Raw genomic sequence first — 26,049 nt, 5'->3', positions numbered from 1 at the left:
TTTCTTGTTCTTTAGGTGGCTTTCTTTCTGATGCAGGCTGGTACAGTGATGCTGAGAAAGTTTTTCTGTCCTGCCTTCAGTTGTGTACTCTACATGATGAGATGCTTCATTGGTTTCGTGCAGTAGAATGTTGTGTAAGGTAAGTAGGATCAGACTCTTCAATTACATGCTGTAATGGTACATAGTGACTTTTGTAATTTTAGCTCTTCCTAGTGTAAGCTAGCATAGAGTAAGTGTCCGATGGGGTTATTTATGTCAGTTTCACTGGTCTGGTCTCCTATTTTGTCTTAAGCGTAATCTGCTCTGGACGCTTAGCATTTCATTATGTACTAGAAAATGTGCTAGGCCTTAGATGGTTAACCCAAGACAGGTTTCTCTTGTGATTTTTTTTTTTTAATGATTTATTTATTTGGAGAGTGGTACCTAGGCATAGTGGGTAAAATCTCCACCTGTAACATCAGCATTCCATATAGCTACTGCTTCCAGTCTTGTCTTGGCTACTCCACTTCTAACCCAGCTCCCTGCTAGTGGACCCGGGGAAACAGCAGAGCACAGCCCCTGTGCTTGAGCCCCTGCACCCACCCAGAAGAAGCTCCTGGCTCCTAGCTTCAGAATGGACCAACTCCAGCCAGTGTAGCCATTTGTGGGGTGAACCATCTGGTGAAAGAGTCTTTGCTATCTATTCTGTCTCCCTGTATCTTTACTTCTGACTTTCAGAGTTACAGATAAATAAATAAATGATACATATAAATAAGTCAGAAAGGCAGATTCATAGAGGGGAGGAAGGGGAGAGAAAGAGAGATCTTCCATTCATTGGTTCCCTCCACAAATAACTGCAATGCCAGGGCTGAGCCAAACTGAAGCTAGGAGCCAAGAACTTGGTCAGGGACCTAAGTGCTTGGGCTGTCTGCTATTGTTTTCCCCAGGCCATTATCAGGGAGATGGATTGAAAGTGAAGCAGCAGGACATAAACTGGCACCCAGTGGGATACCAGTGTCATAATATTGGGTAACTACACTGTGATATAGTCACTAGAGGTTGCTTTTGTTATCTTTATCTGCACATCTGACATTCAGCTTTAGCTTTTTTGTATATATTTCTTCTTTCCACAATTTGTTACTTTGTACAAATAATTTTTAATATATATATATATATTTTTTTATTGCTAAGTCAGATATATAGAGAGGAGGTGAGACAAAGAGGAAGATCTTGCGTCCGTTGATTTATTCCCCAAGCAGCTGCAACAGCTGGAGCTGTGTCAATCCAAAGCCAGGAGCCCGGAGCCTCAGCTGCTTTCCTAGGCCACAATCAGGGAGCTGGATGGAAGCAGGGAGTCTCCAGGATTAGACAGGATTAGAACCAGTGCCCATAGGGGATCCCGGTGCATGCAAGGTGAGAACTTTAGCTGCTGAGCTACGGTGCCAGGCCTTGTAAAAATAATTTGTATATAAAATTCAAGGGAGAGCCATATAAAATATTTTAAAATTGGCATGGACCCTTACCCAATTAGTAAAATTGCTGATTGGGATATTGATGTGACCTACCAAGAGCACCTGAGCTCCAAGATGCAACTCTGCTGCAAATTCCAGCTTCTTGCTAATATGACTGAGACCTGGCTTGAATTCCTGGTTCCCAGCTATTTTTCTAGCCCAACCCAGGTGTTTTGTCTTTCTGTCCATAGCATTCTATCCTTCCCACTTATCTTTCTCTATCTCTCTTCCTCTCTTCTGTCTCTCTCCCTTTAAGAGATATTTTTTTAGGACCAGCACTGTGACATTGCAGATAAAGCCACCCCCTGCAATGCTAGCCTCCCATACGGGCACTGGTTCATGTCCCAGCTGCTTTTTCAATCCAGATCCCTGCTGATGGACCTAGGAAAGCTTGGGTCCCAGCACCCATGTGGGAGACTTAGTGGAATCCCCTGATTCCATCTCCGGCTATTGCTACCTTTTGGCGAAGTGAACCAGTCTGAATGGACTCTTCTACCCGTCACCCTCTCTGCAAACTAACTCTGCCTTTCAAATGAATGAGTCATCTTTCTTTTTTTAAAGTCTTAACAGATCTTCTGGGTCTCCCACATGGGTGAGTGTCCCAGGTGTTTAGGCAGATCTCTACTTTTCCAGGCACAGTAGTAGGGAATTGAATTGGAGGAAGGCAAGCTGGGATTCAAAGTAGTGCTCTGCTCTGTTGTGTTTTTACCCTTGAGCTCTGCGGGCACAGGCGGCAGTTTTCAGTCACTGACAGCACAAGTTTCATTGAAGCTATCCAAGGGTGGAATGATTTCAGAAGCAGACTGAGCGTTCAAACTAGGGCAGTGGTTTACTTCAAAACACCAGACAGTGTTTGTTTGTTAATCCTAAGAATTAGCTGATTACCAAGATTTTTTTTTTTTTTAAGATTTATTTATTTATTGGAAAGTCAGATACACAGAGAGGAGGAGAGACAGGGAGGAAGATCTTCCGTCCGATGATTCACTCCCCAAGTGAGCACAACGGCTGATGCTATGCCAATCCAAAACCAGGATCCAGGAACTTCTTCCGGGTCTCCCACACAGGTGCAGGGTCCCAAGGCTTTGGGCCGTCCTTGACTGTTTTCCCAGGCCACAAGCAGGGAGCTGGAAGGGAAGTGCAGCTGCCGGGATTAGAACCGGCGGCCATATGGGATCCCAGTGTGTTCAAGGCGAGGACTTAAGCCGCTAGGCCACACCTCCGGGCCCCAAGATGTTGTTTTGATTCATGAGATCCATCAGTTCTTGACATGGTCTAGACCTACATCTAATTACATTATAAATATCTCTCTTTAGGCGTGTGTTAGGTTTCTGTGAAAACTGTTTAAATGTAAGCTTCATCCCATACTGTCAGTTTTTGTCTTAATAAAACTATAGATTTATATTCTCTGAAAATAAAAGTAGTGCTCTGATGTGGATACTGATGTTACTGTTTCCTGTGTATTTCCGCAATGAGTTAATCAAGTCTGAACCCCTTCAAAACTAGAATATGGATTGTTCTGAAACCTTTTTTGTTTTAAGCTAAAATTGAGTAAAGCATATGTTCTGTTAACCAATTGGATTTCTTTTGAGGCTCTCATTATCCTACTTTATATAGGCTTACTTGTATTAAGAGATACATTCAAATTCTAAAGTTAATTATGTGTAGACTTACTTTATAAGTGTTTTCAAAGCTTATGATAACTTCCTACATATATTTAGTAAGTACTAGATGATGGTTGCAAATATTTATGTGAAGAAACTCCAAAAGGTTTGAGACTTGGGCCAGTAATTAGGAATAATAATTTGTAGTAGCAGATCTACATCATTCATTCCTCTTCTGCTGTTTCTATCTTTATATAAATTGAAGACTAGAGTCTCCTGTATGAGGTTTGCCATATTAGATATTTTTATTACATGAATTTTTTTATTTAGAATAGAAAATCCATTCCACATGATTTTATTATAATTTTTCTTTACACTATTCTTAACCAAATAAGAATTCATTGGCACAGCTTGATTTTTATTTGGAGAACTAGGAAATTCATTTCATCTAACTACCTTGTATATGTAGCTTTATGACTTCTGTTATAGCCAGATGAGTCTGCTGTTTGTTCTCTTTGTAAAATTTCTATTTACTTAGATATTTGAGGAACTTTAAATGAACAAGGAGAGAGCTCACCTCTATTGATTCATTCCTCAAATGCCTGTAATGGGGAAAGTTGGAAAGGAACTAGGAGCTCACTCCAAAGGGTCGCAGGAACCCTTTTCCTTGCATCATCACCACTGCTTTCTAGGATCCATGGTAGCAGAAAGCAGTAGTGAGGAGCCCAAGCCAGCTGTCCGACTTGTGTGCTTTGATGTGACGAATAACCTGCCCTCTCCCTTTAAGATTTATTTTTTAGAGTCAGCATTGTGGCATTGCAGATAAAGTCATCCCCTGCAATGCTGTTTAATAAAATGTTTACTTGGGCCTGGCACAATGGCCTAGCAGCTAAAGTCCTCTCCTTGAACACGCCAGTATCCCATATGGGAGCTGGTTCTAATCCTGGCAGCCCTACTTCCCATCCAGTTCCCTGCTTGTGGCCTAGGAAAGCAGTTGAGGACAACCCAAAGCCTTGGGACCCTGCATCCACATGGGAGACCTGAAAGAGCTCTTGGCTCCTGGCTTTGGATAGGTGCAGCACTGGCCGTTGCAGTCTCTTGGAGAGTGAATCATCAGATAGAAAATCTTTCTCTCTGTCTCTCCTCCTCTTTCTATATCTGACTTTGCAATATAAATAAATTTTAAAAAGATAAATAAAATTTATTTGGAAGAGTGATAGAGAGGGAGAAAAGCAGAGATCTTCCATCTGCTGGTTCATACCCAAATAGCTGCAATGACTGTGGTTGAGCCAGGCTGAACTCAGGAGCTTGGAAATTCTTCCAGTTCATCCACAGAAATATAGAGGGCCAAGCTCTTGGGCCATCTCTGTTGTTTTCCCAGGCGTATTAGCAGGGAGCTAAACTGAAAGTGGAGCAACTTGGACTTAAACTAACACCCATATGGGGTGCTGATAATCAGAGCCAGTGCCTAACCTGTTACTCCATGGTGCTGCTCCCCACCAACTCTGTTTGTGAAATAAAGTACTGCTTTCCCCAAAGCATTACGCTATGTCTCTTTAGATTTTTTTTTCTTTATCTCTGTTTTTGTTTTTGAGAGGCAGACAAATATACAGACACAGAGAAAGCTCATAACTACTGCTCCACTCTCAAAGTGGTGGTCTCTTGAGCAGGTGGCTGTGACTCAAGCTTTTGAGCCATCATATGCCATCTCCAGAGTATGCGTTGGTAGGTGTCAAGTAGGAGAGAGACTCCAACACAGGACTGGGCATTCATACAACTGTTAAACCCATGCCTCCCTGCCCTGGTCTTAAATTGGGAACATTCTGAACACTTTCTAACTTGTGCAAGGTAGTCTGGGAAACAATATTTTTAATTGTGTGTTTACCTACCCTGAGTAAATTCATGGGTCTGTATTAAAGAAAAAAAGGACACTATTGATTAAGTAGCTAACAATATACTGATTACTCTCTTTGAAATAAACCTGTGTGAAATTATAATACTTTCTAGAGCAAGAAACCAAGCCGTTTAAAATGCTAGCTGACTGCTTACATGCCAGGATAAGATATTTTGTACCTATGAATTTGAAATTTCAAAGTAAAGTTTGCTTCTACACAAGTAGATTTACCAAGTTCTTGGTCATTATTAGTGTTTTTAGTTTATATGTAGTAGTAATTCTGTCTTATCCTCAGTATTGTTTGGAAATGAAGGTTTATTTTTCAGATGTAGTTTTGTTTCTTGTTTTTGTTTAATGCAGAAGGAAATTTGTGTTATTTACTGATTGTACCTTTAGTACCATTGGGAAGAAAAGTGTTTTAGAAGCCAGATACAAATAAAATCCTTGGCTAATCCTTGCAGCTTTGAGATTGATGTGAGAGAGAATGGTTATCTTTTTTTCAATTTAATGTCAAAATGCTAATTTCTCATCTAAAGAGCAAATATCAGAGAGCCTTCTTAGCCTTCCTGTAGTTAAACCTGCTACCATTTTTCAATTCTTATGTATTCTTTTAGGACTTTGTCCCCTTAGCACATTTTTTTATATAATACCTTTGTATTTTCTATGTATATATGATTTTGCCAAACAAATAATGAAAATGCATAAAGCTATGAAGAAGAAACTGCTGTCCCATAACCCTGCCACACAAAGATAACCATATTTTTTATATAGGCCTCGTTCAGTATTCATGGGATTGGTTTTAAGACGCAAAATTGGTTCTGAAATTCCAAAAATCATGAATGTTCATGTCCTTTATATAAAATAGTGAGATGTTGCATATAACCTATGTATATATTCCCTATGCACATATATTTTTTCTGGGATACTCACAAAATCTAATATTTAAATACCATGTATATAGTTATTGTATTACTTTAATAATTACAAGGGAAGAATTGATACATGTTTAGTATATAGGCAGGATTTTTTTGTTTGTTTCCTTTAAGATTTGCTATTCTCACTAAAACAGGAAACCCATGTTTGCAGAAGTATAACCGTATTGGTGTCTTTTTGAGGATGAAACCCTAAGAGCATGTCCCTGATCCTTTTTTTGGACCTTTTCTGTATAATTAATCAATGCAAGGGTGTCATTGGTTTGAGCTTACGATGTTTCCAGACCTCTAGTGGGGAGAAAACTTTTTGCTGAACCTCTTAAGGGCAGAATAAATGTAGATTTTATTTTCCATTTCTTCCTACTGTTTATTATTTCCTAAAAGTGTAGACTGAGATTATTTTATTTTTTGTTTTGAAATGGAAAAAAAAGCTTTCTGAAATGAGAATTTAAAGAAAACCCTGGGGCCAGGCACAGTACCTAGTGGCTAAAGTTCTTGCCTTGTATGCACCAGGATCCCATATGGGCACGGGTTTTTTGTTTTTTGTTTTGTTTTGTTTTGTTTTTTTTTTTGTTAAGATTTATTTATTTTCAGTGGAAAGGCAGATTTACAGTTAAGGACACAAAAAAATCAGAGAAATTAATCATCTCACTCTTCTCAAGTAGCCTGACAAATTATGTTCCTTTTGTCTGTGAACTAGAATTTGATGGTCTAAAAAAATACTCCAGGACTTTGGCCTAATCTTATTATTTATTACACTTCAATGTTTTATTTTTATTTTTTTAAGATTTGATTTTGTTTTATTGGAAAGGCAGGTTTACAGAGAGAGATGGAAAGAGCTTCTGCCCAGTGGTTCGCTCCCCTAGTGGCTGCAATGGCCAGAGCAGAGTTGATCTGAAGCTAGGAGTCAGGAGCTTCTTCCAGGTCTCCTATGTGTGTGCAGGGTCCCAAGGCTTTGCTTTCCCAGGCTACAAGCAGGGAGCTGGAGGGGAGGCAGGGCAGCTAGGAAAAGAACCAGCACCCATATGAAATAGTTGAGCTATTGCCCCAGTCCTGTGATTTCCCAAATTTCTTACACTGACTACTCTTTCTTTGGATTTGAATCCAAGAATAAATTTTATTTATTTCAGAAATTTACTGTAGTTACAGATAAAGTGGGAAGAGAGATTTGTTTGTAATCTAATGCCACGGTGACCAGGACTGTGCAGGCCAGAGCCAGCATCTTCTTTCAGGTCTCTCACATGGGTGTAGTAGTCCTCTTCTATTCTCTCCCAGATGCATTTGCAGGGAGCAAATTGAAAGTGGAGCATCCAGGACTTAAATGGCATGTTGACAGGGTAGTCAGTAACTTTACCTGCTACATCACAGTACTTGCTGCGAATATTCTTTTCTTAAAATGAGCACTTGCTGAGTATACAAAGTAAGCATAAGTACTTAGAGAATCCTGGGAATTAGTGTTGTGAGTTTTTTCATGGAAGGTTTATTGAAAAACATGATAAACCAACTTGTGAGCATTAGTCTCATGCTGTCTCATCTCTTGCATCTACATGCATTGAGTAATTTCATTGCTTTGCTGATCTGGAAAAAATTAATAGGTCCACCCTCCTAGAATTCTCAATCATATAGGATTTGTTACTTGTGTTTTTATAGATTGCTTCATGTTCGAAATGGAAATTGCAAATACCATTTAGGTGAAGAAACATTTAAGTTAGCTCAGACATACATGGATAAACTATCAAAGCATGGCCAGCAAGCAAATAAAGCTGCACTCTATGGGGAGCTGTGTGCACTTCTGTTTGCCAAAAGTCATTATGATGAGGTGAGTGTCCTGAAGTGCATCTCACTGTGATCAGTGATCAGTATCTGTGCAGTGGGATGGAGTAACACAGACCTCACTTTATGTCTCAAAGGTTTCATTTCTGTGTGTTAGGTTTAGGCTTTTGTAAAGCAATATTTAAAATTAGTGTATGTGACATGGAGTTTTTAATACATTTGTGTACAATTTTAGGATGTTTGTAATTTTTGTTTTGAGTTAAGTGTGTCTCCACCTTAATTATTTTGATGGACATCTTCATTAAATGAACTTTCATAGATGTTTTATACTGTATGTGTAGCTCCAGATTAACTCATAACTGTAGGTATTTATATCATTGAAAAACTGTGTTTATTATCATCATTATTCCTTAATTTGAAATAGAAATGGATTGCACTCTCATCCACTGTTTCACCTCCCAAATTCTCACAGCAGCTGAACCGGGCTGTCATGGGCAGGGCCAAAGCTGGGAGCCATGAGCTCTGTTTAATTCACTCGTATGTGTGACAGAATATTACTGTGCCTTCACCTGTGCTTCCCAAAATCTGCATTAGCCAGAAGTTGGAGGTAGGAAGGAGGTGGAGCCATGTTTCAATTGCAAGTACTCTGATGTTGAGATGAAGGTGTCGTAACTGCTAAGTTAAACAGTTGCTTCAGGAAACTTAATTTTATTTATGGGTTTCATTATGTTACTCCTCCCCCTGTCTGAATGAGCAAAATAGCTTCATTCCTGGCTTTTTATACAATTAATTTAATGCTCAGATGCAAACAATCACATAGTTGAAAAGTAATTTGTGTGTGCTTAACTCCTTCACTTGGTTGTTGTGTTTATGGATACTATAATTATTTCATGCTGTCAAATAACTGCCATTGTGCTTTCATATTTTAAACTTATCACTACTGTTATTTTGCCCCAGTAGTATAAATATGTACCTTATTTAATGGAAGATTATCACTGGAAGTGATACCTGAAAATTCTGAATGTTGAAGTGATATGGGTACAGTTCTGATAGTAAGATCATGTTGCTACAGTATCTTTTGCAGGAATGAGTCAAGGAGCAGGCATTTTGGCTAGTGGTTATCATATAGTATGCAACACCCCATGGCCTGCATTGGAGTGCTTGAATTCAGTATCCAACTCTGGCTCCTGATTCTGGGTTTGGTTTATGCAGATCCTGAGAGACAGCAAGTGATGGCATAAATCATTTGGTTTCACCTTGTCCTCTGTCAGGCTATTGAATGCATTTGGGGAGTGAAACAGGAATTTTAATTTCAGTCCATCTAAAATAAATTAAAACAATAAGACTTTGGAGGATCGACGTAGTTGATAAAGTCCTGCACCTACAAACTGACCTTATGAATGGGTGGCAGGTTATGTCCCAGCTGCTCCAAGCTCATGGCATGGGAAAAGCAGCAGATGTCCTAAGTGCTTGGGGAAACCTGGAAGGAACTCCTGGTGAGCCCAGTGCTGACTGTTTTGACCTTCTGGGGAGTGAACCAGCAAAGGGATATCCCTGTCTTTCCCTCTGTCTGTGTGAATCTGCCTTTCATATCAAGTTTAAAATATGTATTTATTTTAAGATTTATTTATTTTCATTGGAAAGACAGATAGATTTACAGAGAGGAGGAAAGACAAAGAGAAAAATCTTGCATCTGCTGGTTCATCCCCCAATGGCCGCAACAGTCAGAGCTGAGCCAATCTGAAGCCAGGACCCAGAAACTTTTTCAAGCTCTTCCATCTGGGTGCATTTTCCCAAAGCTTTCCTGGCTTTTTCTAGGCCATAAGCAGGGAGTTGGATAGGATGTGGAGTAGCTGGGGCCCTAGCCAGTGCCTACATGGGATGAAATGCTGGTGCTTGGAGGTGGGGGACTAGCCAGTTGAACCTTTGCACCAGCCCCAATTATAAAATCTTGAAAATAAGAATTTTAAAAAAATATATAAAAACAGCTTTGAAAAAAAGTAAGGGGGTAGGCATTACGTCACAGCAGGTTATGTTGCTATTTAGAATGCCTATATTCTGTATCAGAGTGCTGGTTTGTGTCTTTGCTCCTCTGCCTTCTATCAAATTTTGTGTGAATGCATCTGCTGAAACATTAGATAATGGCTCCTGTATTTAGAACATTGTGCGCAATAGGCAATAAAATAATCCATTAAAATAGAATCCATTCAGCAGATACAAGAAAAATAACATAAAAGGATAGACTTTGGTTCAGATGTTGAGACACTACTCAGTATACCCCCATCCATTTCAAGTGCTTGACAGTTTTCAGGAAAGATTACCAGTTGTTTGTTAACTATTATCAATTTGATTTATTACACATCTATATGTTCTGTAACTGCATTTCTCTTTAGGCATACAAATGGTGTATTGAGGCAATGAAAGAAATCACAGCAGGGTTACCAGTCAAAGTTGTGGTGGATGTCTTAAGACAAGCTTCTAAGGTAAATGTAATGTAACATAAAACTGTTAAGAGTTATTAAATAAATTATAGGGGTTACTGGGCCAATGCATTGTTTAAATTTTCCAGTGTTATTTGTTATTGCATACTAAACAAGCTTATTTCCGAAGTTTCTGAGCTAGATTTTAGAAACCTGCTTGCTTTATATTTTAGAGACTTTAGTTTTATTTACTAAGAAAACATCTGAATGTTCATTTTGATAATTTTTTAGCTGGCCAAAGTGCATATATCAGTAGTTGACGATATTCTGACCTGAATTTATTTGTTCTTTTCTTAAACCATTAAAGCAGTGATGATTCCAACGGCTGAAATTCTCTGGACTTTTTTTGCTCTTCTCTTAAAGGGTACCCACTTATTAAATCTTGCAGTTCCATAGTATTACTATCTCAAGACAGCTTACTGCTATACTTGACCTTCAGAGAAGTTTGATTTCTCTCACATTTATTCTTACTCTAAGTGGGGACATGAACTCTTTGAAGACATTTTGTAGTATTTAAGAATTGCTGTTTTTATATACCAAGACCTTACAGCAATAATGTAGTTTTTACATACTCATTCTACCCAGGAACTTTTAATTTCTACTCAGAAGTTTGATATTGGTTGGAGTTTCTTAAAATCAAGTTAACTAAAAGATTTCAAAATTACAGGTATAGAAGAATCAGTGATTTCTTTGAGATGTATCAACTCTATCATTTTAGAATGAAAAGCATGAATTTTGATTACCAAAGAACTATAAAGGGGTTATTAGTTTTAAATTTTTTTTTCATTTTTTATTTTTATTTTTGACAATCTTTACATAGTTAATTAGGACACAAAAGTTCAAGGACTACAGAAAAGTGGGTAAGACTATAATTTCCACATTTTTTTCTGTATCTGGGATAAAGGGGGAGGTAAAGGGAGAAGCCCCACCCAATTCTCACCCATCTCAGATCCCCGATGTGGGGCATGCTCCGAGGGTCTTACTCAAATAGTTTTGATAATTCAATAGTGATGAATTGCCGCCAATCTTGCCACTCCAGGCACAATGAGCTCGTTGGAGAATCCACTGATTGACATAGTCTATCTCAGAGCCTCCATTTGCCCTGTTTTTCACTGCCAACATATGGCTGGGGTAGTTGATTTATTTGTCTGTCCTCTGTCTTTTTATGGTTAGGGATCTGAGTCCAGCAGTTTGATTCAGGGGATCACTAAAGAAAATTTGTCTGAGGTGAACCCCCAGACGTGATTCTTGTGTATACTTGCAAGCACAGGGTCCAGTACAGTCCATCGTTCCAATCAGCTGGTGGTTGCAATTGCTGGGTCAGTTCTGTTTCCAGCCCTGTCTTCCACTGGAATCAATGGGTGTTGCAGTCCAGCCTGATTCTGAAGCAGCACACACTTGGCCTTCACGTAAACCAGTGGAAGCTGCAGCCTAGTCGGAGTGACTCACAGTAACCCTCACCAGGCCCGCCCCCATCCAGATTCCCAAGCTTGCCAGTATGTGCAGCAGACTAGTCAAGTCTGTCTCACATCCTATGTAGCTCTCATACATGTCAGTGGGCATTGAAGCCTAGTTCAACCCAACCAGCTCCACTACCCAGCCCGCACACATGCTGTTGGGTGCCCTTCTGTCTAGCCACCCCTGGCCCCATCCTGGTTTTCATGCCCTCCAGTGGGAGTGATAACCCAAGAGGGAGGTGCCCACTATTTCCCTTCTAGGCCACTCCCACTCCCAGATTATGCACTCTTCAGGTGGTTCTGGAGTTTAACTTGACAGAATTAGCCCCCAGTGCCAGCTTCTGCCAGCTGATGTTGCAGCTAAGCCCTACCAACCCTCACCCACTCTAATTTATGCTTGCACCAGGAGGAACAATTAGCCCAGCCTGGCTTTTCCCTGATCTGGCTCACATGAGGCCCACAGATGTTGTATCCCTGCCTAGTCTGGTCTGCCCCCATCCCAGCTCACGCTCTCCAGTGGGAGTAGCTGTCCAGCAGGGGAGCCCTCCCCCCAATTCCCCCTGCTGGCTCTGCCCTCTCCTTCCTAGTTCTCACTTGTGCTGTTGGGTACTGCGGCCATATCTGGTACAGGTCACCTCACCTTAGCATTCGTAATGTGCACTGGAATGTGCTGCGACCAAACCTGGCTCGATCCACACTCTGTTCTGGTGCTCGAATTCACCAGTGGCTGATGTGAACTGGTTTAGCCTGGTCTGCCCTCAACAGTTTTAAATGTTTTAAATTCAAGACATTGAACATTCATTAAATATAAAAAAAATTATATTGATGCAGAATTTATATTATTTATATGCAAAATATATTTAGAATTTCTAGAGATATTACTTATTCTCATTGTTCAACTTGTACCTGAACAATAATAAATCCTTGGCTACTGCCCTTCCAAACCCTCACACAGTTTAATTAATTAATTATTTTCTTTGTACGCAGTTTATTTTGAAACATAAGAAGAATAGGAATATATAGCTACAGTTTGTAAGATACTTTATTATACTCAGATTTGCATTGAGGTTAGGCATCAAAATCTCTAACATCATAATTTTCCCAGATTATATTTAGATCTGTGTATACAAGAATTCTCAACTATTTGGAATGAACATAATTACCCTTCTAGTTTCTGTTTGTGAATTTTTTTCTTGCTGACTTATGCCAATAATATGTAAACTGTACTTATTAGCACAGTAGTGAACTATTTCAGAGTTAATATTTTTTCATTTTCTCTTTAGGCTTGTGTAGTAAAACGTGAATTTAAGAAGGCAGAACAGTTAATTAAACATGCAGTGTATCTGGCACGGTAAGTTAAAATTATTAAAATGCATTTTATATTGTTTCTCTGCTTTATAACCTAATAATTTTGTCTTTTTATAGGGATCATTTTGGATCCAAACACCCAAAATATTCTGACACACTGCTAGATTATGGATTCTACTTGCTAAATGTAGATAATATCTGTCAGTCTGTTGCAATTTATCAGGTAAGTTTATTATTATTCTCTCTTTTTTTTGTTTTAATCATTCAACCTAAATTCACTTGCTGGTGTATATATGTTTGTAGAGTGTAAACTATTCCCTAAAAATGATCCTCTGAGCTCCCTCTTCTCCCCGGGGTCTAGAAGGCCAAAAGAGTTAATATTGTAAGTTTTAATAAGAATCAGGAATAAAACTGCGTTTGTGACCCATACTTAGGCACACTTTCCATTTTTTGGTCTAAATTTAGTTACTGATTAAGTAGGTATCAATACCATTGCTCTAGATAAGACTTCCTTGATTTTGTAGTTCACTTTAGAAGACATAGAGAACACAGTGCTGCAATTCCACAGACATGAAAGTCGCTCCTTTTCAAGACAAACTCCGTGTTCAGAAAATCAGGCCTTCTGGAAGATTTTGATATTCTGTGGTTTACATACTCCAAATTTCTTGATTACAACCTTACAAAATTAATTCTAGAGAATATATGTTTGGATTACTGGGATGTTTAGCTTGACTAGGTGTTGTGTTCTAAAGGTTTGCAGTATTGTCATCTGAGTTTGTGGCTCTTTTCAGGCAGCTCTTGACATTCGACAGTCAGTATTTGGTGGCAAAAATATCCATGTAGCAACAGCTCATGAAGACTTGGCTTATTCTTCTTATGTTCACCAGTATAGCTCTGGAAAATTCGATAATGCACTGTAAGTTCCACATTTTCTTTTCTGTAAAGGATTAAGCTACCTTTTTCCCCAGTACATTAGTACTTAATGTACTTTATAGGTTAAGTTTGAAAAAATGTTGTTTAATTCTTTAAGAGATGGAGTGAAAGAGGGGACCAGCTTGGACACTCTGATCTGCTTGTGCACTCTTCAGATGCCCACCAAATCTGTGAAAACAAAGGCAGGAGCTGGTCTTTGTTCGTGTCTTCCATATGAATGGCAGGAATACCACCATCATCACTGCCTCCCCAGATCTCTTGGCAGGAAACTAATCAAAGAACTTTGAATCAAATCAAAATAACTTCTATGTGGGATGCATGTATTCTAACTAGCATCTTAACCACTGGGCCACTCACCCCCAGCACGTTTTTGAATTTATTAAAAATCATGCCAAGAGCTCCTGATGCAATGAATCACTGTCTAAATCCTTGGCTTGCAAATGTTGGGATCTGATATGGATGCTAGTTTGTGTTCTGGCCCCTCACTTCCCATCCATCTCCGCACTTGAGACCTGGGAAAGAAATGGAGGATGGCCCCAAGCCTTGGGACCCTGCAACCAACATTGTAGGCCTGGAGGAGGCTTCTGGCTGCAGCCTTTTTTAGCTCTGCTATGGCTATTGTATGCACTTGGGGAGTGAACTAACAGACAGGATCTTTGTCTCTCCTTTTCTTTGTATATCTCCCTTACCAATGAAAATAAATAAATCTTAAAAAAAAAAAAAAAAAGGCCATGCCAAAGGGCTGGTGCAATGGTCAGTTGGTTAATCCTCACCTTGAAGCACCCAGCATCACATATGGGCACTGATTTGTGTCCTGGCTGCTCCACTTTCCATGTAGCTCCCTGCTTATGGCCGGGGAAAGCAATAGAGGCAGAGAGAGTAGAAGTAGCCTTACAGGCCCAGTGTGATAGCATAACGGTTAGTGTTCTCGCCTTGAGCACGCTGGGATCCCATATGGGCACCGGTTCTAATCCTGGCAGCTCCACTTCCCATCCAGCTCCCTGCTTGTGGCTTGGGAAAACAGTCAAGGACGGCCCAAACCTTTGACCCTGCACCCGTGTAGGAGACCCGGCACCCGTGTGGGAGACCCGGAAGAAGCTCCTAGCTCCTGACTTTGGATAGGTGCAGCACCGGCCGTTGCAGTCACTTGGGGAGTGAATCATCAGACGAAAGATCTTTCTATCTATCTGTCCTCCTCTCTGTACATCTGACTTTGCAATAAAAATAAATAAATCTTTAAAATATATATATACACAATAAAAATATATTTACTTTTATTGCAAAGTCAGAATTACAGAGAGAAGAAGCAGCAGTAAGATCTTCCCACATTTTGAGAAATGAGTCATTGGGCGGAAGGTGTGTTTCAAATAAAATGAAAACAAAATCTTTTAGAATAAAAATTGAGGGCCCGGCGCCATGGCCTAGCAGCCAAAGTCCTCGCCTTGAACATGCCAGGATCCCATATTGGCGCTGGTTCTGTTCCTGGCAGCCCCACTTCCCATCCAGCTCCTTGCTTGTGGCCTAGGAAAGCAGTCCAGGACGACCCAAAGCCTTGGAACACTGCACCTGTAAGGGAGACCTGGAGGAAGTTCCTGACTCCTGGCTTCGGATTGACGTAGCACTGGCTGTAGTGCTCACTTGGGGAGTGAATCATCGGATGGAAGATCTTTTTCTCTGCCTCTCCTTTCTGTATATCTGACTTTCCAATAAAACTAAAATAAAATCTGTTAAAAAAAAAAAAAGAAAAAATGACATTAGAACTTGAATGGCACATTACTTAAAACTGAAGAGAGAATTAGTGAATTGGAATACACATTTGAGAAAGAGAATGCAGCTATGAAACACAGTAGTTTGAATGAAACTGGCAGACAAAATAGACAGTGTAGTTTGTAATTGATAAATTGCTCACAAATAATCAAATATATGAGATGTGGGTAAAAGAGCTTTCAGAGTGATGGTAGTTTTTTAACAGAAACTTCTAAGTAGTTTGTGCTGAGATGCATGTTCAGTGAGGAGTGAGCCATGCAGATAAATTTATGCATGGTCCATATATTCCGGAAACTGCTTTGCCTGTGTGACTGGAGGAAAAGGCTTGGGCTAAGAATGGTTGTTTATGTTGACACTTATTTTATTCTGAGGGAGAAGGGATTTCATTGGTTACATTAAAGGCTTAGCATGTGCAGTTGTCATTGTGGCTTAGCACGCTAATCTTCCACCTGGAGTGCCAGCATCCCAGCTATCCTGGGTAGGTAGCAAATAATGACTCCCATCCTTGTCCCCCTATGCCCACGGGGAAGACCAAGAAGAATCTCCTGGCTTCCAGCATCTTTGGACTATCCCAGCTCTGGTCATGTTGGTCATTTGGGGATGAACCAGCAGATGGAAGATCACTTACTGTCCCCCTCCCTCTCCATAATTCTTTCAAATAAAATAAATGAATCTTTAAGAAAAAGAAGTATTACCGCCAAAGATTGAAAAATCAAAGCAAAAAGCTGGTTCATTACCACATTTCTTTAAAGCCTTGGTTTTGAAAAATACTCTGAATGATTTGTAACCGAGAAAAAGGGCTACAGTGTGCCTATCTGTATTCCAGATTTCATGCAGAAAGAGCTATTGGCATCATTACCCACATCCTACCTGAAGATCATCTTCTTTTGGCTTCGTCAAAGAGGGTGAAAGGTATCGTTTGTAATCCAATCCAAAAATATATATATATATATTTATATTTTAAATGATACATAGTGTAAACTATAGGAGTAATTGTTTTCTTTTGTAGCAGTACTGGATTACCCTTGTGTATACCATTTTGAGTTTACTGTAGTTTTTAAAAATGTTTATTTTAAATTTTGAATTTTATGGTACAGTGCTGTATAGTCTGGGATTCCCCTCATCCCGATTCCCACCCCCGACTGATTTTCTTCCATATTGTCACAACAGTACATTCCTTCATAAGGAGTTACAATTCCAGTTACTGTAAATTTTTAATGAAATTGGTTATTACTAAGAAGTCAGAATTTATTTCTTTTTATTATCTAATGTATATGTTAGTTTCTTTTAAGAATGGCACGGGGGAGTAATAATTACATAGTTACATGGATCGAAAATTGAGATTGAGTTTTAAGTTTTGTATCCACTTACTATCAGTGTCGCAAGGCTCTGGCAAAAACAGTACTTTTTGTTTTAGCCTTTCTCCTGTATTCCACCAAAGATCTTTCACATAAAGTACTATTTTGCTAACTTGATTAGCCACTCATTTATAATTCTATACATTATGGGTAAATTTTACTTTAATTGTGAAACTGGATTTTTTCCCAATCCTTTCAGGTTTGCAGTTTTTAAGTTATAAAGTAATCATTAATGTAAAAAATGGAAATAAAAACAATTATAAATAAAGTGAAATCTCACCAATCCTGATGCAATGTTTTGGTGGATTTTTTAAAAATTTCGTTTAAATATAAAGAAAATGAAAGGATAACTTTTTTAGTTTGGTTATGATGTTTCTTTTTCATGAACTGCATTATGAGAATTCTTCATTTCAATACATGTAAATGTATACTCTTTGCTCTAATACCACTTAACCTTACTTTTATCATTGTGCCTTTCTGTTGTTTTTAATCTTTCATTTTTTAAAAATGCTATAGTGTAGTAAACTTATTTTACTTACCTTTGTGCACATAGCCATTTTTCCAAGAAATAAAACTACCTGGTTAAAGAATATGTGTTTTTTAAGGAGTTAGATGGAATTTGAAAGTCTTGAATACGTCTTTGAAATTGAAATGTCATCTTGCCTGATTTGGTTGGTCAAGTGAGTAGGAAGAAACCAGTTCTTTCAGTAGTGCTTGGTTAAAGGTTATGTTTTATAAGAGGGTGGTTTCAAAAATTTCAGAAGTACTTGACATAGTTTAATGATTCTGAAAGTTTGCCTTTCCTTTCCATTTAATTGAATATAAAAATTCATACCAACAAAATGCAAAAATTTATTCAATAAAAGCTGATTCTGTAACATAATTTGACATTTACCGTTTTTCTTTGAATTTTAGTCCCTTGTACCATATGAAATAGAAAGTAGACTTTTTTTCTGGTTGTTAAAGTAAATACTTTAATCTTGATCAATGTAAACCATAGTATGTATAAATATATTTTCAGTTTTGAAATCAATATTCTGGTAAGCTTGACAGAGTGTTTTGAATTGCCCTGACCCATTACTTTCTTCATTCAGCACTTATTTTAGAGGAGATTGCAATTGACTGTCACAATAAGGAAACTGAGCAGAGACTGCTTCAGGAAGCCCATGATTTGCACCTGTCTTCACTCCAGCTAGCTAAGAAAGCTTTTGGAGAATTTAATGTACAGACTGCAAAACACTATGGAAATCTTGGAAGACTTTATCAGTCAATGAGAAAATTTAAGGTAGGAATGTGTTTCATTGCACTTTTCTACATTTGGTCTTAGCTATTGCACTTTTCTAAGTTAAATAATAAATAAATCTTATTCTTCTGTATCATAACTAGGACAGAATAATTTTTTTATTCTCCCACTATAGTCCACAAAAACATTTAAGAAACCGCTGATATAAAACAACTGAGTAAAAATAAAAATAGATTAGAAAACTTAGGACTATGCCAAAAATAAATAAATAAATAAACCCATCTCCCCAAAAAAGGCTGTATCCATCATTGTGGATAGTGAGTTAAGCCCGTACCTGCAACATCAGCATCCCGTATAAAAGCACTCATTCTGGTCTCACCTCTCTGCTTGTTGATGCTGCTCCCTGTTCATGCAATTTGAAAAGCTTCATGAGACATTCTGTCTCGTGAAACACTTGTCCTTAGGTATGTCGCCAGCACATGGGCCAATCCTGTGGAAAGGAGCCATTGCGCAGCACCGGCTCCCTCACAGCAAAAGAGTGATGGTGGAGGTGGGCCATCGTCCACTGCTTCCCCAAGCCACAGTCAGGGAGCTGAATCATTTTAGTGTGTTAACAAAATGAAGCAATTTTCATTTTAGAATATTTCGTTAATTTCTTCTAACAGAGTATTACCAGGACAAGTTCAGAAGTTCTTTTGTTTGCTTTTGGGATAGGATAGCTTTTACTGTCAGTAATGTTTTGTCTTTACAACTTTTGGAATATAGGTGCTCGCTTCAGCAACACATATACAACTTTTGGAATATAGTAGATATTTTTTCGATCAGGTGATTATGGTATTCATAAGATTCTAACATTTAAAAGATTTTTGCACATTGGGTAAAAACCGTTTACAAATTATAATGTAATGACTAATGTTGCAAAAATTACTTTGCAGGAAGCAGAAGAAATGCACATCAAAGCAATTCAAATTAAGGAACAACTTCTTGGTCAAGAAGACTATGAAGTAGCTCTTTCTGTGGGACATCTGGCTTCTTTATATAATTATGACATGAATCAGTATGAAAATGCTGAAAAACTTTATTTGCGATCTATAGCCATTGGTATGTTGCCTTTAAATTTTCTTTAATCAGTTAAAGATCAGTCTGTCAACTTCTTTCATGTTGTGTAAGGGAAGTTAGTTTAAAGATTTAGAGCTGCTAAGGGTATCCATGATCCACTGAAATTCAATGGAAATATTTGCTAAAATCATATAATATTTTTTAGATTGTAGTGTTAGGTGTAACAGTAGTGTCAAAATGTAGGAATATGCAGTTAATTGCAGTTATTTCTGCAAACAGTGCTTCCAAACGTTACCCCCACCTTTTGCTTGATTTTTCTCCTTTTAAAGATGTATTTATTTTTATTGGAAAGCAGATCAGATTTACAGAGAGGTGGAGAGACAGAGACAAAGATCTTCAATCTGCTGACTCACTCCCCAAGTGACTGCAATGGTTACAGCTGAACCAATCTGAAGCCAGGAGACAGGAGCTTCCTCTGGTTCTCCCACACGGGTGCGGGGTCCTAAGGTTTTGGGTCTTACTCGACTGCTTTCCCAGGCCACAAGCAGGGAGCTGGAAGGGAAGTGGGGCTGCGGGGACACGATCCAGGGCCCCTACAGCATCCTGACAGATGCAAGGCGAGGAGTTTTAGTCACTAGGCTACCATGCTGGGCCCAGAGATACTTTTGTGCTTTATTTGTTTATGTATTTGTTTATTTATTTATTTTAAACTTAATAGTGTACCCTGTAAATCAGTTTATGTCGTTCACAAAAAGCAGGGAGCTTCTTCTTCAGTTGCAGCTGTGTAGTATTTCATTAAGTGAAAGTACCACTGTTGACGGAAATGCTCTGCTGTGCGGTTTCATTTTGTTGGTTTACCATAAGAAATGCTGCCACCAATTAGTAGCCTTGTTCCATACGTATTTTCCTTCTAGTTGTCAATATTGCCATTCTTTACTCAAAGAAAGCTTCACATCAGTCCCTTCAACCGATGGAATTTTATAATTCTGTTCTAGTGAGGGCCGCTTCTTTAGATAAGAGAAGTTGAGTTTGTTTTTTAAATCATTGAGATTGCTTGGGGGTGGAACTGAATTGAGAGTCTTGATGCAAAAATTGTGTCTGTTCCTTTCAGAGGGATGGAACCAAGTTGCCTGATATAAAAAGAGTTGAATTTGCATGGGTTTTAGAAAGCACTTGCTTAATACTTGAACTGTGCTTCTTTTTCTTTCTTTCTTTCTTTCTTTTTTTTTTTTTTTTTTTTTTTTTGATTAATAATGTCCTTATTATTTTCAGGGAAGAAACTTTTTGGTGAAGGCTACAGTGGACTAGAATATGATTACCGTGGTCTCATTAAACTTTACAACTCCATTGGAAATTATGAGAAAGTGTTCGAATACCATAATGTTCTGTCTAACTGGAACCGGTTGCGAGATCGGCAATATTCAGTGACCAATGCACTTGAAGATGTCAACACCAGCCCCCAGTCCACTGAAGAAGTGGTGCAGTCCTTCCTGATTTCTCAGAATGCTGAGGGACCAAGCTGCTGAGGAAAGACCTCAGTTAACCAATTAACTTTTCCCAGATTCCAGGGAATTCATACTGTGAAATCTAAACCATGTTGTTTTGGGGGGCTGGAGTTTGTATTGAAACACTGGTCCAGTCCATTGAAGACCCTATTTTGGGTGATCCTTATCTTTCAGAGTGTCCGTAGGAATAAGCATATATTCAGTTATATTCAGCATGTACCGCATGTATAAGTAGTCTGGCCCACATTTTCAACCTAGTAGAAACAACAAGAAATCTTTTTTTTTTTCTTTTTAATAATAATTCATTTTGCAGAAAGCCTGAAAGAAAAAAAAAGAACCCCTAAATAAAACTATTTAAGAGTTTAAAAGAGTTGCATTCTTATTATGTAAGGATGATTTTAACAGCTTTTTAACAGATAATTCTTCCATGTGGAGGTATTCAATATACTGTATTATAAAGAATTTTATGGGGAATAATCTTTATTTGCAGTATAGAAAAGTTAACACCAGTACTAATAGAAGAGGGACACCCTGAGTTAGGTTTGGCTGCGTTACCCCACAAAGTGGGTACAACCACCCCACAGCTGCGTCTCCAGGGAGGCTGTCAGAGTCATCCATACTGGACCAGTGTTGATCTGTAAGTAGCGGGAAATGTGATATACCTGCAGTTCTGATTATATTTGCTTGTCTATGTCGGTACAGCAGTACACGGTGCTCTTATAGTATTTGCTCATAGGACCAGAAGGAACTGAACAGGACCAGCCTTACATGGAAGGTGGTTATTTGGACCAGAAGCTTCACATGATCATTTTAGCACCTGCCTATACTTCTAGTAGAATAACTTCATTTATATGTATTTTGAAACTGATAATGCAGAAATTATATTCTTGTAATAGATACCAAACTATGGAAATTGGCAATTTTAGTGACAAATCTTTAGTCAGAAACATGGTTGACCTTGCCCTAAGAAAGTCTATAAATTAAAAACGTCTGCTGCAGCTGTCCCCTCACTGTAAGCATAACCCCAGTCATCACTGCAACAAACAAGTTTATTGTTTAGTTGCAAATGAGCTGTGTCCACATGAGACTAAAGTTACTGTATATGTTCTCTGGGCATTCATAAAAAATGAATGCCCCCAAATAAGTCTACTTTGAAACTTTCCATTTTATTTCATGGCAAATAATAACACATTTGGATCATTTTATTTGAAATTCAAGAGTCAAGTAAAAAGATCCCTTAATAATATATCTGCTTCACTAATTTTCCTGTCGGGTTTTGATTTTTTTTTTTTAAGGCAAATTGTTTAATACTGAGGTAATGAAATTTAGCAAGTTATCACATGTAGCAATCCAAGAACAAAAGGTATTTTGCTGTTACCTCAATTTTTATTACAATGGCCCATGTGGTACCTCTATAAGAAGCTGGGTTTCCCCGCTATTTTCAGGGGCCCAGGACTTTGCTGTTCAAAGACGTTGCTCTTGGCTGATGCTTGGAGCTGTCTGTAGTGGGTGAGTGGATGTGTGTTGGATTTTGGTCTTCTTTTGAACATACACATTTAGTGGGAAGAAGAAAAATCTGAACTGTCTGGCTTGTGAGTACAGAACACTTCCAAATTTCAAAATGTATTTTCATCGAATATTTGAATCCTCCCCACAGTTCAGTCCTGCTTGAGTTGGTTATTTGTAGTCTTGTTATGACTCAGTACATTTAGTTCCTTAGAGAAATGAATATGTTCAATTTGCTTAATTTCTTTCTGAATTAGAGAAAGAATAAATTGGGATACCTACAGTTTATGAAGCTTCCACTTAAGTACAAGCTGATGCCAAGAGACATTTTATAAATTACCATATAATGTGTGTGACCAAGGACTTAACATTTTTAAGTTGCTCAGCTGCATCCTCCTGGGCCTATTTAATACCTCGAAAAATATTTTCAGAATAGGCCACTTAAACTTTTACTGATTTCTTAAAGTCTTGTGGTATGTCTGTGGTATAGGGATGTCATGGTAAATTTTTTTTCCAATAAATATTTTGAAATTTATGTTTTCATATGAGGTTTTTTTAATTCATAATTTTTTGCTTTTGTGCATACTTAGCATTTCCAGGGGTAAAATCTAGCATGTGGTGTAAGATCTCAACCTCCCTATCTGAGCTCAGCTCACTTTTCAGTTATAAAATCCCAAGATGATATTCAAAATCTGGGCTCACAAGGCAATAGTGTCAGGTGCAGCAATTTATTTCTTATACAAACTTCATCATTGACAGTTTCTTTTTGTTACCATTGCTTTAGTGTTAGTTTACAGTAAAATTTGTCTTAATGTATATGCATTGTAGGGTTTTTTATTTTCAATTTCCGTTTTCTGTTAGTGATATGCTGTTTTTCTTATGAATACCCTAATAATTTCAACTGGAATTCATTCTTTGCATGTTTAAGCAACCTTAAGTTAGAAGAATGCCACCTTGATTTGTGAGATTAAAAAATCTCAGAAGGAAAAAAGACTAAAATTGTCTTCGTTTTAGTCAATAGCATTTTGTCTAAAGAAGCCCTGTCCAACTTACAGATCTTTCTGGAGGTCCAGCAAAGAAATACTAAACAAAAGGCCTTTGGTCTCTTTCTTCCCTGACTTAAAGTTTGGTGCTACTGAAGTTGGGTACATCAGGGAATTCTCTCAAACACTAATATGTGCCATCCTGGTGGGTTCACTCCTGCAGTCATTTGGGTTTGTTACATAATTTTTGTGGTTCACTGAGGATTAGGACCCTTCTTGCCATCAAATTTGTCCTTGCTTGTTTAATAATTTTATTACTTTTTAGGAGTCCCCGCCACAGTGGTCTTCCTAAATAATTTTATTAAAGCTTGATAAGAAAATTGGTAATTTTATGGAAATCTAGTATAGAAAAGTCTCAGAAATAATGAGTGCCATTTGGCTATTTCTTAATCAGACAACTAGAAAACTGAACATGGTCAAATGCCAAAGCTTTTGGCCACAACTTCACAAATTGAAAGGATGATTTGCTAAGAAACAGTCCTGTTTTTGCCACTTAATTTCTGTATTTTCCCTAGGATTTGAAGCCTCTTTGGATGGCAAAATTCATACTAAAAAAACATTTGCTGAGTTAATGTAGTTTCTAAAATGTTTTATTATTCATTTTAAAATTAACACCTATTTCGCCTCTTAGCTTTGGCGGACCTCAACTGCCAAGAGTTGTTGTTGTTTTCTCTTAAGAATTATTTATGTTTATTTGAAAGTAAGATTTTATAAAGAGAAAGAGAAATAGAAAGTCTTCCATCTACTGGGTCACTCCCCACATGACCCCAACAGCCAGAGCTGAACTGACCTGAAGCTGGATGCCAGTAGTCTTTTCTAGGTCTTTCACGTGGGTGCAGCGTCCCAAGGACTTGGGCCATCCCTTGCTGCCTTCCCGGCCATACAGAGAGCTGAAAGGGAAGTGGAGCAGCTGGGACATGAACTGGCACCCATGTGGTATGCTGACACCATAGGGCAGAGGATTAGCGTGCTGCGCCAACACCCTGACCCCAGGAAATGTTTTTCTATTTGATATTGAATTCATCTCTAGCTTGCCCACAAATCTCAGGAATGTTTTAGGAAGAAAACTGGTTTTACCCTGTTGGTGATCTAAAAGAGTGTGCATTAGATTTACTAAATATTGCTTTTCTTAATTGCACTCCTAAGTATCTATAGCATGAGTGGCCTTAGTGAGTTTGTTGAAGTGCACATGTTTTTCAAAAATAAAATTTAAAAATCTATGCTATATATAGATACCTAGCAAACTTGGCTTGTGGAGCACAGTTAAGTGTTGGATCACTAGATAACATTGCCGGTACCATTTGTGTAACATGACTTATGCTGTATATTCCTTTTCACAGGAAGAAATGTTGCCGTGGTAACTAAAACTTTTCAACTTTGTTCTACTTTTATGATGTGAATGAATGCTACATTTTATTAAATATTACCAGCTCAGTACTATTTTTATACTTTATTAAAGCAGCAGGGGATTTTAGTTTAGTAGGCTCAAAACAAAAAGCTTTTACTGTAACACTTAAATTTAAAAACAAATCACTAATGATCTTTACACAAAAATCCCCGGTAGTGTGCCACAGTAATTTTTACAGACATGCCTAAGATCATTGCTAGATTTTTGGAAGACATTCTTCGTTGTGTCTGACGACGTTTCATACCATTCTTACTGATTTGTAGTGCCCACCATGGTTTGTAACTATTAAACCAGACTGATTGTTTGTATCCAGCATTGTGATATATTCTGTACTTGTATTGTTAAAACTGAATTATTGACCTAATAAATATAGTGTTCCTGCATTCTCGGTGTACATGTTTGCAGTGTAGTCGGGATGGCTTTGGGGTGGAACTGTGAGAAGCTTTACAATGTTAGCATGAGAGAACACAGCAGGTGCTGCTCTCGAGGGAAATGCACCTGTGAGGCAGCAGAGATGGTGCTCCTGGGAGCATGTGGAGTCACACAAGGCACTCCAGGGGCCAGGGGCTGTAGTCGGCACGTAAGAACTATGAGATTGTGGTTTCTGAGAAGGTCAGGGGAACGCCTAGAAGTGCCACTCAGTTCCGGCTCTGCGTGTTAATGAATGATTTGAGTTAAAACCATTTCTGCTTATGAATAAGGGAGTCATATTACAAAGAAAATCCAACTCAGAAACACCAGAACTTTAAGTTCTCAAAAGAAATAATACTACAAAATGAGCCGCAGTTCTTTAAAAAACATTTTACACTAAATCCCACCCTCACTTGGACTAGTCAGACCTAGTTTCATTGCCTGCCACCTTACCAATACTGAGAATTTTTAAATGTCTCTTTAAAAATGCAGTTTTATTGGAAAGTCAAGTAGACAAAGAGGAAGACCCTCCGTCCAAGATTCACTCCCCAAGTGGCTGCAATGGCCTGTGCTGAGCCGATCCAAAGCCAGGATCCTGGAGCTTCATCTGGGTCCCCTGCACGGGTGCAAGAATCCAACACTTTGGGCCATTCTTGATTGCTTTCCCAGGCTGCAAGCAGGGAGCTGGATGGGAAGTGGGGCCACCACAATTAGAACCAGGACCCATATGGGATCCCAATACATGCAAAGCAACTAGCCACTAGGCTACTCCACCGGGCCCTTTTGTTTTTAATAAGAGATTTTGATTATTTCCTTAAAAAGGCAGAGTTACGTTGGAAGAGAAAAATCTTGCATGCATTGGTTCATCCCTAGATAGCCAC

General features: G+C 38.5%; 1 protein-coding gene across 2 annotated transcripts in view; it reads left to right on the top strand.

Moving 5' to 3' along the window:
• Positions 1-25,140, top strand: part of APPBP2 (amyloid beta precursor protein binding protein 2) — a 45,491-nt gene extending 20,351 nt beyond the window's left edge. For both annotated transcript variants that reach the window (XM_041001793.1, XM_041001794.1), the window contains 10 exons: positions 16-139; positions 7,568-7,736; positions 10,084-10,173; positions 12,911-12,978; positions 13,053-13,158; positions 13,727-13,851; positions 16,462-16,547; positions 18,088-18,278; positions 19,172-19,337; positions 20,568-25,140. In XM_041001793.1, the coding sequence (XP_040857727.1) occupies positions 16-139; positions 7,568-7,736; positions 10,084-10,173; positions 12,911-12,978; positions 13,053-13,158; positions 13,727-13,851; positions 16,462-16,547; positions 18,088-18,278; positions 19,172-19,337; positions 20,568-20,821 (1,379 nt within the window). In that variant the 3' untranslated portion in view covers positions 20,822-25,140. The remainder of the gene's footprint in view (positions 1-15; positions 140-7,567; positions 7,737-10,083; positions 10,174-12,910; positions 12,979-13,052; positions 13,159-13,726; positions 13,852-16,461; positions 16,548-18,087; positions 18,279-19,171; positions 19,338-20,567) is intronic.
• The last annotated feature ends 909 nt before the right edge of the window (positions 25,141-26,049 follow it).

The sequence above is a fragment of the Ochotona curzoniae genome, unplaced genomic scaffold, assembly GCF_017591425.1.
Source record: "Ochotona curzoniae isolate NIBS_2020 unplaced genomic scaffold, NIBS_Ocur_1.0 scaffold_2453, whole genome shotgun sequence".
Classification (NCBI taxonomy): Eukaryota; Metazoa; Chordata; class Mammalia; order Lagomorpha; family Ochotonidae; genus Ochotona; species Ochotona curzoniae.
Note: the sequence above shows the minus strand (reverse complement) of the source record. Positions and strands in the feature narration are given on the sequence as shown.